The sequence below is a fragment of the Phoenix dactylifera genome, unplaced genomic scaffold, assembly GCF_009389715.1.
Source record: "Phoenix dactylifera cultivar Barhee BC4 unplaced genomic scaffold, palm_55x_up_171113_PBpolish2nd_filt_p 000064F, whole genome shotgun sequence".
In the NCBI taxonomy this organism is placed as follows: Eukaryota; Viridiplantae; Streptophyta; class Magnoliopsida; order Arecales; family Arecaceae; genus Phoenix; species Phoenix dactylifera.
Genome location: NW_024067673.1, coordinates 149,858 through 165,494, shown reverse-complemented (window position 1 = coordinate 165,494; position 15,637 = coordinate 149,858). Strand labels below are relative to the sequence as shown.

The window sequence follows — 15,637 nt, the reverse complement described above, 5'->3', positions numbered from 1 at the left end:
AATTAGTTCAATTGCAAATTTCTTGATGTCCATCGATATCATCAAAATAAAAGAAGCAACTAACTAATGACTAGCTGCACGAACTTCTCATCCCTCCCTTTCGTGATTATGCCTCCTGTGACTCTGAAAAAAATAAGAAGACTGTGAGTTTTTTCAGCCCAGTAAGAATTTCAAATCGCTACACCATTAAGTAAAATAAAATAATCAATACTTGAAAAGCTCATACAAATAATATATACGTTATCATTTTATCATAAGGCATATGTATAAATACATACATACATACATATATATATATATATCTTAATCTATTAAATTGTTCAACAACAATTTTTTATGTCATTTCATTCGTTTCTCAATAACTTGATTTTCATGTTTCTCATTGATTAACTTCTGGCTTCGGACTAACTAAGATCATGACTCAGTCCAAGATTGACAAAATACCACGTGTAAGGCTATCCCCATGCATTAATCCATGGGTGCTATTAAGTTTCATGCATAAGCCCATGAAGGCTATCCCTATGCATTAGCCCATTAGCACTATTAAGATTTCATGCATAAGCACGCAGTGGCTATCCCCATGCATTAGCCTATCGGCGCTATTGAGATTCTATCGATAAGCATGTGGTGGCGATCCTATGCATAAGCTTATGGAGGCTATCTCCAAGTGTCAGCTTATGGGCTCTATCCTATGATGAGGATAGTCAAAACTATATTTTTTGTCTGATTTATATGTTACTCTTATCAAATTAGTTACCACTTATGAATTTCTCCTAAATTTATGGTATTTTTGTTCACATAATCATATTCTCAATATGTGATACTTATAATAACCATATGGATATAGTTATATTGAAAATCATATCATCATATGCCAAACCGAATTTATTGATATAAATCTCACGATGCAAATCCAACGGTACAAACTAATAAACACACATATATAATTGGTGTCTAAGTATAGAGATCCTTATCTTTACCAAAGATTGACTAAACACAATGATTACTGACCAGTTTCACGGTCTACGAGCTGAGGTGCAGAATATCCCAATCAGAATCTTCTTGCGCAGATGACTCTCCCTCTATAGAATCAAAATTGATTATCGAAAAAAATCAAACATTAGACTAATAACCTAGACTGCCTACCAGCGTCCACTAGGGGTGCATCACTTGGGCCCCCAAGACTCTGTTACCATCTACCAGGGTTAACTAGAGAGAGAGACACAAGAGAGAGAAAAAGAAGAAGAAGAAAGAGAGAGAAATGTGAGAGAGAAAATAGAGAGAGGAGAGAGAAAGAGAGAAGAGGGAAGAAGAAAGAAAAACCCTCTGCCTCTTCTCTTCACGATCGACCATCTCCTTCTCCCTTCCCCCTCGTAGTTCAAGGGGTGGCAGCCATGGTGGTCCGGCCCCACTTAACGATGGCCACAGATGGCCGCAACTCGGTCAAACTGGCTGCCAGTGGCGATGCATTGGAAGGTGAAGACCGAAACAGGGTACCCTTGTTTGGCGATTTTTCGGCCATTCGCCGGCTCCAATCATGGCGAATAAGGTTGGAAACATCAGAGAAGAAAGAGAAGGAGAAGGTGGAGCCTTACCTCGGTCCGACGAGGCGCTCCTTCTTGATAGAAAAACAAAGGAATAACTCGGAAAGGAGAACTTGAAATCGGAATGATTTCTTACCTAATCTTTGGTGCATCTCAAAGGAGAAGAACAAGAGGCCTTAAATAGGCGAGATTCAGTCTTTGGATCGCCTTGAAACTCCCCAATTTCCCTCACGTGCCGCACATGGGTTGAGCTGAGCCTTGCCTCGTCAGGTCGGCCCACAAGCCCACGAGCCGAGCTAGTAACGTTCAGGCCAGGCCGGCCCACAAGCCGTGCTAGTAACGTTCAGGCCAGGCCGGCCCACGAGCCCCCCCAAAATTTGGATTATTATATTTTGTAACAACCCATGACCTTACTTAAAATGTCTAGCCGAAAGGTATTATTTGGAGTCTTTAATTCTGTATAAGTACGTCCTGTTTAAGCTCTAATGTTTTCGTCAGGTTAAGGGTTCCAATCCATTCAAATCTAATCACAAGTACCACGTTCAGCCCATGGTCAGCTCTAATACTATTTGTAACAATTCACGACCTCATCCAAAATGGCTAGCCGGAAAATAATTTTTTGGGCTTTTTAGTTCTGTATAAATATCTAAAATTGTTTCAGCGAATAACCGATATGGAACTAAATATACGTCCGCACATATTCGAATATAAGCGTCGACAAAAACCACCCCAAGAACACCGGCTCGCCCGAGTGATTGTCTATGCCGATGCTAAATTGCGTCGGCAAAAGAAGATACACCGATGCTTTATTAAGCGTTGGTAAATCTTGGGCTTTGCCGACGCTTTCCGTTTGCGTCGGCCAAAACCTTTTCCACTCAGGTATAGGCAACGCATCTACGATGCTTGCTGTTGCGTCGGCTGGGTTTTGGCCGACGCTAATAAGCGTCGGAAAATGTCAAGAAAAATGCTGACAAATGTTACTATTCTTATAGTGTTCTCATAGTTAAAATTTCTATAGTACCTTCATTTCTTTCATTCAGAAAAGAAAAACCTTCCTTTCTAGTTAATGCACAGAAGGCATGCGGAGTTGATAATAAAGTTATACATGTGCAAGATTTTTTTTTTTTTGGAAGGAAAAGGAGGCAATGGGAATATAGCATTGCCATCAATTTATTAAATGAAGAATATATGTGCAAGAGTTGAGATGGTCGTATATCATTCACTTTATTCAGCACTAAAGATTTTGTTTTTTCGTGCACTTCGGAACTTGTTTTTTTTGGATTTCTTTAGATGTATTCATGTCCACAATGCAAGATACATCCGTTTCAGGCAAAAAAAAAAAAAAAAAAAAAAAAAAATCCTTTCGTGTGTAACCCCGTTAACGTCACCCAGTACCGAAGCAGGTTCATGAAAGCGGCAGGACCGGACCCTATATATTATTATTACCTAGGTGTTCATCTCTTATTGCTTGATTCTTTTCAGTGTTTTGCGAGTAGTTTGGTACTGATGAGAAAAGGAAGGCAATAAATCGGAGGCGTTGAACCTTCAATATGGTTGGTTGAACAGGATAGCAATTTTTGGATAGAACAATTTTTAGGATCTCTGACTTCCCTCTCTAAAAAAAATCTATTTCTAGATTAACTTACATTAAAAATATTCACTGTGAAATTTCTTTCTGATAAGAAAACCATGAAATTTCATTCTATTATGATTGACGGTGGCTGCTCTTATAACACAATTATAAGCAAGTGTGGTAATTACCTTTCCATGGCTTCAAAATGATTTGTGGCTGTCAATTTTTATGGTCCAAAATATTAGAGCCAGGCTGAATGAAACTTTTTATATATATATTTTGGGGTCTTATTTTAATTGTGCAAATAAGTTGCATCTTTGGGTGCATAGATTTTCAAAACAGTCTTGCATTAATAGGATGCATTATAAGGCCTATCCTTCTCTCCTATATCAACCATGGACACCCATATGAACTCATCATTCGACCTAATAGTTTTTTATATATGGTGAAGACCCAGACCGACCCAAACTGGGTCAGCGAGGCCCAGATAGAGTAATGCCAAGCTTGTGTTGACAAGAATGTGTCCGAGCCGGAGTGGCTATGTTGAGGCATGGTTCCGCGTCAACTTAACGTACTAGAAGCAAATAAAATGTCGGTTAGTTTTACTTCTATTATTTCTAGAAGAGTTTTATGCTCAAATTTCTGTTGAGAGTCCTTTGAATTCAAGCGAACGTAGCTCATTTAATCCTTTCCCAACTAGTTTGTTAGTTATCTTGTTAGAGCTTTATATAAAGATGAGTGTTAAATAGAAGGTAACACCTGCTACATTCTGAACCAAGGCCGAGACGCCGCTCGGCTTGCTTTGAGGTTAGTAAGAACCGGATTGAGTGAGATCAGATGTGGCCGAGATAAAAATAAGTTAAATGCCACCTAGGTCAACCTACAGGAAGTTTGCTTGTCGGAAGAATTTCGGTGGAGAACCCTTCGATGGTTAAGCTAGAATAGTAGAACAATAATATGAAAGGAAAACACTTTATCAAGTGGAATCTCCAAAAAATGAACTTACTTGAGGATCCCTAGGCCATCCTATTATATAGAGTAGGATACTGATTCGCTATCTGATTTGATGCGACGTGCCTTAACTGTATGGTAACTGTCGACTACTTGTTAATAATGTGGTAATCGTCCCACGTGAGCAGCACGCGGCGGCAATTATACCGATTGTGCATTGACTGCAGTGTCGCAATAACTGCTGGTCTATATTAGTACGAGCAGAGTGGTACCTCGAATTTCACCGAAGTTAATATTGAGGTCAAAGAAGTATGTTTAAGCCGAGGCCAAGATATTCAATATTTTTCTCATCAAAGGGTATACTAATATTTTTCATCCCCTCACACTCTTCCCTTGACGTGAGGATGATTTGCTTGCAGGCCTGTTGGTATAGGATCTGTAGGACTCATACGATATAACCCATTTTGTTAAAACAAAGACCATGAGGTATCAGTAAATATGCTACTAAATATCATAATAAAATAAAATAATATTATGGTAAATTAATAATATTGCTCATTTAAACTATCCACTAAAGTACGCCTACGTTTCATGTGTGAATGAAGGTGGGGGTCCTAGGATTGGTCCATTTGACTAGGGTAGACGAATCCAATGCCTTTGATTTGTACCACCCAAAATCCAATATGTAATACCACAAAAACTAAGCACAAATTGTAAGTTAATTATTGTGAAAACGGAATCTTTCTGGCATGAAAATAGCCATCGGTTCAATGAATTTATTCGAAAATGCAACTGTCCCGTGGACTTTGCAAATCAGTAGTTCAACAATGCAAGTGATGATGATAGAAATGAATTCATTAATTTGAAAAAACATTGATTTCATTAATTTAGGAAGCTGATGGCCTAACCTCAAATACATCAACAATTTCTGTTCGTAGCATCACAAGATTAATGAGGTTTTTCTGTTTAAAAAAATAAAAATTTAATTTAGTTCAACCTATTAGAATCTTGGAAAATAACTACATAGTTTTTAATATTTGGTGCTTCTTTTCAAATTATAGCACGTCAACCATGTCTTCAACAACCTATAGCTTCCAAGATGTGGAAATGCAGGTTGGTCTAGCTACGAGGATCTAACAACTTAAAAAATGTCAAATATAGCGTTGATAGATCTCCTAAAGTTTATAATTTTGTTTACTTCTAAGATCTAGAAAGAGTGTCAGTAGAGTTAAATGGAGCTTCCGTTTGCTTAACAACTACTACTACTTATTTGAGCTTTCTTCTACCACCTTTCTTTCTCTACGTTTTTCCTCTCCGTTGATGCCACGTTGTCGCGTGGTAGATAGATGTTAGATCTTGGTCTCCGTTGATGGAAGCATTCAGTTCTCCCAAACTCAGTTGACCCCCCAATCAATCACTCAAACTATGGAGGTTGAAAGGAAGGTTAGAGTAGATGAGCTGAGTGGTATACAGACGGATCAAACATGCTCAACTGGTCTAATAAGTAATTACAATAACTGCTAAGTAATAAATAAAATAGATTCAACGCTTAACTTGAAACAAAACAAGAATCAAAGAAAGTTCTGTGGGGAGTTGGATGTCAAAGAAAGAAAATAGAGATGCGGTTCATGTGATCAGATAAAAAAGGGGCCTCGTCTACATAATTTTTATCCCTTCTCTTCTGGTGGCACAAGATATTCCACAATGGTTTTACCAATCCATGGAGCTAAACTGATCAAAAAGATAATTTGGGCAATGAGATTTTTTCGCTTTGCACTTTGTGCGGTAAAAACTGAAACCAAATTCGGGTCTCATACATGCAAGGTTGATTTTGGGGGCAACCCATATTCTCCTAGAAAGCAATTCAGTGACGATATCGAGGCAGAGTCAATAATAAGAAACATTCATTGCTCCCAGATAGTATCATTTAGTGCTCCATACATCTATAGAGAGGCAAATAAAGTAGCAGATTGGATGGCTGCCAATATTGTGGATCACTGTGGTTGAATGGTTTGGACATATCATGCTACTATACCTTCTTTGTTTCGACAATATTTATTCTCTGATATGATTAGTTGTACTCAAATTACATGGACTTGGACCATCTATTTCAGCAAAAAAAAGAAAAAAAAAAGATAAAAAAAAGGGAAATCCCGAAACAGGCCTGATCGAAGGACCAAACCTATAGAGCCTGAAACTGGGCTACCTGTCAGCCATGGTGGATTGCACTGGCTGCATGTGAGTTTCTTCGAAAGCAAGGCCTGATGGAAGCCCAAAATCCTTTGGGGTCAGCCTCACAGGCCCTTAACTCCACGATAAGTGGGCCACTCTCCATCCCAGGCACCAGGCTACTAGCTCAAATATTTTAAAATGTTAATGAAAGAATAATATAAGCTAATTAAAGAAACTCACATTGGTAGGCTCTTGCTTAGGGACACCAAGATCCTAGGTACGAGGGGAGCAAATCCAAGATGTTTATTTCTCTCCCTATAAGCTTTCCCATGTTTTCTCAAAGGAAAAACCCAAGATATTTAGTCGGCTTTAATATTCGTGCAGCACCGGCACAGGACCAAAGAGGTACAAATCAGGCCCATGGGCCAACATTGTGATGGTACCGCCTTGGCACTCACCAATCATTTATTTTAGTGTTCTCCCATAGCTACTTGATTTGTTAGTTCACTTGGTTCAGGTTCGAGTTAAGCAATTCCAAATCGTAATTCCCTTTTTCTCAATGAATTAGATTGTTGGGGCAAATATAAAAAAATTCATGTTAGATGACCTTTTTTTTTTTTAATAAAAAAAATTGATATTAGAAGTTATTTGATTTGAAGCATCTTCTTATAAGATCAGGGTATGCAAAGATCTGTAATTTTAAATTTCTTCAAGGAGAGTTTGATGACAAAGGTCATGAAGATTTAATAAAACAGATATATTGTCTATGTTATATTGATCGCACTTAATTTATGTATTACAGAGAATAGTATTGTGAACCAATTCAATTTAAACCAGTTTGAAGTTTGCTGATGATTTTTTAGTAGGTTGGGTAAATTATGATTCAACTAGCATAAGCGTTTTAATTGATGATCCCATCGACCCATGGGCCGACTCAGCTTAGCACGTACTGGTTAGGCAAGTTTGCAACATGGCTTGGTCCACGTCCACTATATTACACAGTTTCCAGTCCTTTCATATCCATTGTTCAAGTGGTATGGCCGGAACTTAGCCCAGCCCACCTAATTATGCTAAGATAAGGCCCGGTCCAAGAAAATAAGTTTTTTTTTTTTTTCCTTTGTTGAAACAAATAGAGCAAATTTTAATCAACAGTAGCTATAAATGCTGATTCGTAGATTGCTTTTTGATCAAGCATTATTTGCTGGCCTCTATATCAAATTTGAAGCGATATCTTATTCCTCGACTAATTCTCCTCTATGTAAGAATTGGATTTCTGAAAAAAAATCGGCTCCTAGCCTTCGAATTCTTCAGGGGACTACACTGCATATGTATATAGACTTGCAAGATGTCTTTGCATTGAGGGAATGAGAACGGATGCTTTTGATCATGGCTTTATTACAACTTGATTTTCATTTCTTTTCGGTAGTGGCACTTTTTAATCAATAAATTGCTTCCCACAAAAAGATCATAAATGATTAGATTGTTAGTTATTACATCCAGCTGTTCAACTACAAGTATTGCCCTTAAAATTCTTCTTTATTTCAAATCCTCTAATATACACAAGAGCAGCAGGACGCTAGTATTTATAATTACAAGGTTGGTGTCATGCATCTTTGCCATCTCATATTCACCCAATTTTTTGGGTAGTCCCAATTCCACATACTCTTTTGTACAATGAGCATGCGAAAAGCAGGGTCCTGCTCCATCCAACATAAAATAATTTTATTGGCGATCGGTAATATGGAATAGTTATTTTTAATGATACTCCTATCTTCTAGTTGAAGGAATACAAGTAGATGCTTCTGACATTAAGATACATTTTAAGAACGAGGAGGTAATGTTATCATCCTCTCCTACAAAAGATATATCGTGCCAAAATATTCTCATCATGATCATGCTAAGGCACAAAATTGGATCACCATTTACAAGGTCACCTTAGCGGACATTTTCACAAACAAAATCATTAGTCATAAGGAAGAAAATGATTCGAGTCATTGTTTTCTGAATTTTAGACTATTACGTACTCAATTTCCATTCCACCATATGCCATACATTGTTAAAAATATTGGGGTATTGGCATTGAGGAAACTATCATAATAAATAATAAATAGTAATTTCACGGAGCAACAGAGGATAATGGAATCCTGAGAAGCGTAAATAACATACATGTCAATATAGATCCAAAAGCAACCCGACATCATACTGGGATCAAACACTATTGTTACGAGGCACCGGTTCTAACAAAATTGTCTATTTAGTTCTTTTGGCTAGGCACTGGTGGTGTGAGAGGTTCAGAATTCAAGTTCAACATTGCTATTTTAACTATATTTTTTAAAAAAAATGAAAAAAATTTAATGTTCATTATTTTTTGTTTTGCTAAAAATAAATTTATTATATCAATTTAAAATAAACACATTTATAAGCATCAAAAAAATAAAATATATAAAAACTGAGAAGATCATGTCACCGAGGGTTACATTGCGGCACTGAAGAAAGAAATAATAAAGAATGCAATCAACACAAGAAGACCATGTTTTACATGGAAAATCCCGAAGGGAGAAAAACAACAGGCATAGAAGGACATTCTCATTCATAGTTTGCTCAAAGAAAGAGCATAGCAATATATAGAATACAATAGTCTTGCTAGCCCAGAATAACACCCACAATTAAGCCCTAATTAGCTCTGTCTTGCTGGCTAAGAATAATACCCACAATTAAGCCCCAATTAGCTCCCCAATCAATTCTACATAAATGAGAAAATATCTTCTTGCCTTCTTAACAACACTCCCCTCAAGTTGGTGCATAGATATCAATTGAGCCCAACTTGGACAAAATTTCATGAAACTTGGCTGAGGGAAGGTTTTTGGTAAAAATGTCTGCAAGTTGATTCTTACTATGAAGATAAGGAGTTTGAATGATATTGGCTTGAACCTTTTTTCGAACAAAATGGCAATCCACCTCGATGTGTTTTGTTCTCTCATGAAGCAATGTGAATTGCAGATTGATTGTCACAGAATAAATCCATTGGTTGTGAAGTCTTAAATCCCAAATCACAAAAAAGAGCATGAAGCCAGATTAACTCACTCGTAGTGGAATGCCATTGCTCTGTATTCCGCCTCTGCACTCGACCTAGCAACAACATTTTGTTTTTTACTTTTTCAAGTAACAAAATTTCCACCAACAAATGTACAATATCCAGTAGTAGAGCGCCTGTCGGTCAGACTTCCAGCCCAATCAGCATCTATATACCCTGTGATTCTTGTATGACCATTCTTCTGCATCCAAATTCCTCTCCCTGGAGATGACTTCAAGTACTGAAGGATCCTATTAACAATATTCATATGAATGTCCTTTGGGTCATACATGAATTGACTAACCAAACTAACTGCATAAGCAATGTCTGGACGAGTAATGGTTAGGTAAATCAACTTTCCAACCAACCTTTGAAATTGACCAATATTCTCCAAGGGTTTTACCATCTTATGTAGGTTTGCTACTTTCAATAGGAGTTGAGGTAGGTTTCACACCCAATTTTTCCGTTTCCTTTAGAAGGTCTAAAACATACTTTCTTTGGCTAAGAAATAATCCTTTCTTTGAGTGAGCAATCTCTATCCCCAAGAAGTACTTCAAGACACCTAAATCTTTAATGTCGAATTTTGAATGAAGGTACGATTTCAGCTTGGTGATTTCTTCACTATCATCCCCTGTAACAATAATATCGTCAACATAAACCAAAACAACTGTAGTGTGCAAACCATCCTTTTTGACGAACAAGGAGGAATCAGTTGAACTTCGCTTAAACCCATTACTCATAAGAGCAGTTCTTAGTTTTGCATACTAGGCTTTAGGTGATTGTTTGAGACCGTACAACACTTTCTTTAACTTGCATGCTAACTGTTGCTGAGATTCCTGAGGATGTCCTGGTGGCCAATCATGATTAACTGCAACAGACAATAAAACTCGAACAGTATTCATCTTGGCAACAGGAGCAAATGTTTTCTTGTAGTCAACTCCATATGTTTGTGTAAACCCCTTAGCGACTAATCTGGCTTTGTCTCTGTTAACGGTTCCATCACTATTGTACTTTCTTTTATACACCTAACGGCATCCTACTTTCTCTTTACCTTCAGGTAGTGTCACAATTTCCCAAGTATGATTTTTGTCAAGAGCCTCAAGCCCTTCTTGCATGGATTTTTTCTAATTTGGTTGAGCATTGGCTTCTTGAAAGTTTTTGGGTTCATCTGATATGGAACTTAGAAAGGCAAAGTAGGATGGAGAGACATTGTCATAGGTTAGGAGACTTTGTAAGGGAAAGGAAGTTGAATGGTAGGTATAAAAATCTTGCATCTTAGCAGGGGGACGAGTCGGCCTAGTTGAGTGACGAACTTCGGGTTGAGCCACAATGGGACATTCAAGTGAAGCATTTTCTTCATATAGGGCATCATTTTCTCCTACATTAGATGAGGAATTTTCCAAAGGGACAGGTGGAGGAGACATTGAGCTGATAGTGGGAAGAGGGACCAAATCAGGTAGAAACTCCCCCTGTGATTGAATCCTAGAGTCATCATCTGATGCAGGAAAGAATGACACGGTCTCAACAAAGTGCACATCACAGGATACAACAAGTTTGTGGTTTTTTGGATCATAACATTTGTATCCTTTTTGGGTGGAAGAGTATCCAAAAAATACACATTTAGTCGCACGAGCATCAAGTTTATCCCGATGAGTTGATGCAACATGAACATAGCATAGACATCCAAAAACACGAAGGTGAGAAATATCAATTTTTCTACTGCGCAAGACTTCAAGTGGAGACTTGTGTTTAAGGACATGACTAGGTAGTTTGTTATTTAAATAGGCTGAGGTAAGGACACCATGTGATCAATATGGTTTTGGAACATGCATCTGAAACATGAGACACCTGGTAGTTTCTAATAGGTGACAATTTTTTCTTTCGGCTACACCATTTTGTTGTAGGGTGCCAACACAACTAGTTTGATGAATAATGCCATGATAACTCAAATAATCAAAAAAAAGATCTTGCATATACTCTGTACCATTATCAGAGCGTAAGACTTTCACAAATGCACCAAACTGAGTTGCAATCATCTTATGAAAGTTTTGAAAAGCAGAAACAGCTTCACTTTTGTGTTTCAACAAGTAAAGCCATGTAACACGAGAGTAGTCATCAATAAATATAATAAAATATTTGTAACCATCATAAGATTCAATAGGAGCTGGGCTCCAAACATCAGTATGAATTAATTCAAAAGGTGCAATTGACACAGTGTAAGATGAACTAAATGGTAATCGAGTTTGTTTGGACAATTGACAAGTCTCACAAGTGTGAGGGATACCAGACATGCTAGGAAACAAATAAGATAGCATTTGATCAGATGGTGTCCTAAACGCTTCTGCCAAATAATTGAAGTAGATCTGACCGAAAAGGCTTGAGTGGAAGTGGTCAACAAATATAGCCCATGAGAATACATGCCTTCACCAATCACTTTCTTTGTGGCTCGATCCTGAAATTTCACATTACTGGGTGAGAAAACAACATCACAGTTTAATGTGCGAGTGAGCTTGCCAACAGAGAGTAATTTTGAAGGAAAAGAAGTAATATACAATGCTTGAGAGTTTGGACAGTTTGGGAAAATATTAAGGGTACCATGACCCTCAATTGGGGCAGAAATTCCGTTAGCAACAGAGACAGTATGTTTCTCTATAGAAGGGCTAAAGTCAAGCAAATAACTATGATCATTGGTAATATTATCTGTACTACTAGAATCAATAATCCAAGCAGAGTCATCAAAGAGTGCTGGAAAAAAAGCTTTGAGGTTACCTGAGTGTGTGGGAGAGGATAGGTCAGCTTTAGATGTAGAGGATTCAAGCTTACGAAAGTGTTGGTGGAGTAGCCTTGCAAGATCCTCAATGGTAGTATCAGATGAGGAGAGATGAGCCACATCATCAGCCTTCACAGTGTTAGCAACCTTTGGCTTCAAATGGGGATGAAGAATCCAACAGCGATCTTTTGTATGATTTAACTTATTACAATGATCACATCGACGTCCCTTTTCTGACCCTCGAGAAGAACCACTAGCATTGAACATTCTCTTATCATTTCGAGTCCTGGAAGTAACATACACTAGACTCAAAATGCATACTAGCAGTTTGGGATTCAACATTCATGGTTTTTTTCCTAATTTCCTCTCTTTGAAGGGTAGCACAAACATTTGACAGAGATGGTACTTCAGCTCCTATCAACATCTGCCCTCTTAGATTCTCATATTCCGGCTTCAAACTAGCCAACAATTGAAAAACTTTATCTTCCTCAGCACGCTTTTGAAGGATGTTAATATCTGTGGTAGGTGGGCGATACATTGACAGTTCATCCCACATGCTCTTGAGTTTCCTAAGATGCTCAGTAAAGGAATGATTTTCTTGTTTACATTCAGAAATTTGCTGCTGTAATTGGTAGATTCTAGCTATATTATTTTGGTGACCATATAAACCTTTAATAGAATTCCACAAATCTTTAGCTGACTCAGCGAACGTAAAGATTTCAGCAATCTTGGGTTCCATAGAATTAAGAATCCAAGACATAACAAGCTGATCATTTGCAACCCATTCATCATACTTAGAATCTTCAATTTTTGGAGCAGATTTCTTACCATCAATATGTCCCAATTTGTATTTACTACCAAGAGATAGATAAACAGCTCTAGACCATGGGACATAATTAAGCCCATTGAGTAAAATCGAAGAAAGCTTCATACCGGGATTGCTATTTTCCTCAGTCATATTTAACAAAAAACCAGAAACGAAATACACCAAATTTTTGCAATTATAGCAAGCAAATACAAGGTTGAAAAATATTTTTCACCAACAAAGTGTAGACCGCCAAGCACCGCAGCCCTCAGCTCCAACAACGATCGATTGGGCAAGTGGGTGATGAAGACCAAGAAGCAAATAAAAAAAAAAACTGCGCGTTTGCTTCCTAAGGTACCAGTTTTGAAAACAAATCTGTAAGTGGGCCACAATAGACAAACTCACAAGTTTGTCCTTTTGCAAAGAGTGGCTTTCAATGGATTCTGAAGGTGAAGGGCAAGAGTTCCAAAGAATGAACGGTATGTTGCAAAACTGGCAGGACAATGATAAGGTTATGGAATTCAAACCCGCTCTGATACCACGAAGAAAGAAATAATAAAGAATGGAATCAACACAAGAAGACCATGTTTTACATGGAAAACCCCGAAGGGAGAAAAACCACAGGCATAGAAGGACACTCTCATTCATGGTTTGCTCAAAGAAAGAGCATAGCAATATATAGAATACAATAGTCTTGCTAGCCCAGAATAACACCCACAATTAAGCCCTAATTAGCTCTGTCTTGCTGGCCAAGAATAATACCCACAATTAAGCCCCAATTAGCTCCCCAATCAATTCTACATAAATGAGAAAATATTTTCTTGCCTTCTTAACAACAGGCACAGTTAACTAGCCGAAATTCTGTACAAGATTGGGCACATAGATACCTGGTACTACTGAAAGACAGAAGAAAGGCATCAATGTTTTGAGTAAAAAAAAAAACAAGACACCTTGGTCGCCATGAGTATCAACATCATTTCACATTTGAAATGATTTTAGGCGGAGGAATTTCCAAACGAAACGATAACATAAGCACGCTATATTACATTTACAATTCAAGAAAAAGAGAGAAAAATTAAATAAAAAACTACTCATATTTCCCTTGTAATAAATTCAAATCTCAATCCTGAGTCATTAAAAGAAATAAAAAATAGAGAGAATTCGGACCTCATATTGCTTCATCTCTTTCCTAAGGAACAACTGCCTCTCCAGTCAGATCATCCATCTGAGACGAACTTAAAGGAAGCAATGGAAGATCACCGAGACCTTGAAGAAAACCATCAATTTCTCCCAAGTCGCGAAAGAAACCACCTGTGCTGTTCTCAACCCGCAACTCTTTCTCCACCGCCGCCACCACCTCCTCCTCCTTCAACTCCCTCTCTACTCCATCTCGACACCCCGAATCCTCGTGCTTCTGCTGCGGTCTCGCAACCTCAAATCGCTTGCACCATGGCAGTGCCTCTCCATTAATCGTCATGGGAAGAGTCTTCTTCTTCTTAGCGGCAGTTCTCTTTGTGGGCTTCCAAGTGAGCCTCTGCACGAGCTCCCGGAAATTGGCAGGGTCGGTCTTGATTATCACCGGCGCAAATATGTGTACTATTCTTACCTTTGGCTTCAACTTCGTGATCGCATGCGAATTGTCGTGCACGCCAAGCGTCGGAGGTCGTCGAGGCAGTCTCATGCACCCCTTTGAATTCGTGAGCTCTTCCATGAGTTGCACTCTGAACGAAGAAACTCGAAAGGTGGCGGTTGTCGGGGTTGTAAGTTTTAGTTGGGGTCCGAAAGGATGTGGGTAGTGGAAATAACGTTTGGAGGCAGTTGCACTCGTATATGCCGGGAGAGGGAGAGAGGAGAGCTTAATTGAGGTGAAGTGGAGAAGGGGCTTAATATATATAGATGGGAGGCAAGACCTTGATATTCTGATGTGGGAGGAGAAGAGCTAGGATTGGAGAAGAAGGAAGAAATGTTGGTTGGGTGAACTGTGGGATCTGACAAGGAGGAGAAAAGAATATCATGTTTCCTTCAAAAGAAGAGAGAAAAGAATACTCTGTATATATATATATATATATATATATATATATATAATTTTTAATTATCAAGTACTTAAGCTAATTTTACCACCCTAGTTTCAATTTTCTAGTAATTGAAACTCTGAAGCATGCATGTCAACTTTGATTAAATAACAAGAACACCCTTATAGAGGATTGATGCCACGGCTGGAGGAAGGTGGGGCATTCAGCATTTCAACTTCACTTGAGTTGGATTTGATCATGATAATTGATCAAGCTAGCTAGGATAAAATGAGTTGATTATATTGTGGAATAGGTACAAATCTTCCAAGTGGTCATCTAGAACCATACCTTGAGCTTTCTACCAAATTATTGCATCATTTTTATGAATCTCCATCCACCTAATTCTATTTAGGTCCATGTTTGAAATATTTGCAAACTTTTCCATGTCCTGAAGTATTCATCTAGTTATTCAACATGATTGTCAGATACAAATAAGGGTTTAGCCAAGATCTCATAGCTTAGCTAGCTAACAGCTAACGACTACATCTTTAGTTAATATGAAAAGTCATAGGAAACTTTTAAACCTCTCTTAGCTTCTTTGAAGATCCGAATTAGAATTTTTAAACTGCACGGCTCGGTAAGACAACCAAATTTTCACGTACAAGGAGTCTATGGATCATGTTCAAAGTGTTTTCTGTGCTGCCCAAATGTCATCATCCTAGCTACATTGTTAATCT

At 38.0% G+C, this 15,637-nt stretch overlaps 1 protein-coding gene across 1 annotated transcript; it reads right to left on the bottom strand.

Annotated features, from left to right (window-relative positions):
- Window positions 1–13,848: 13,848 nt before the first annotated feature.
- Window positions 13,849–14,776, bottom strand: LOC103723901 (VQ motif-containing protein 25-like). Its single transcript, XM_008814987.2, has one exon. It carries the CDS (start codon window positions 14,597–14,599, stop codon window positions 14,078–14,080), a length of 522 nt encoding a protein of 173 aa, XP_008813209.1. The 5' UTR covers window positions 14,600–14,776; the 3' UTR covers window positions 13,849–14,077.
- Window positions 14,777–15,637: the final 861 nt, after the last annotated feature.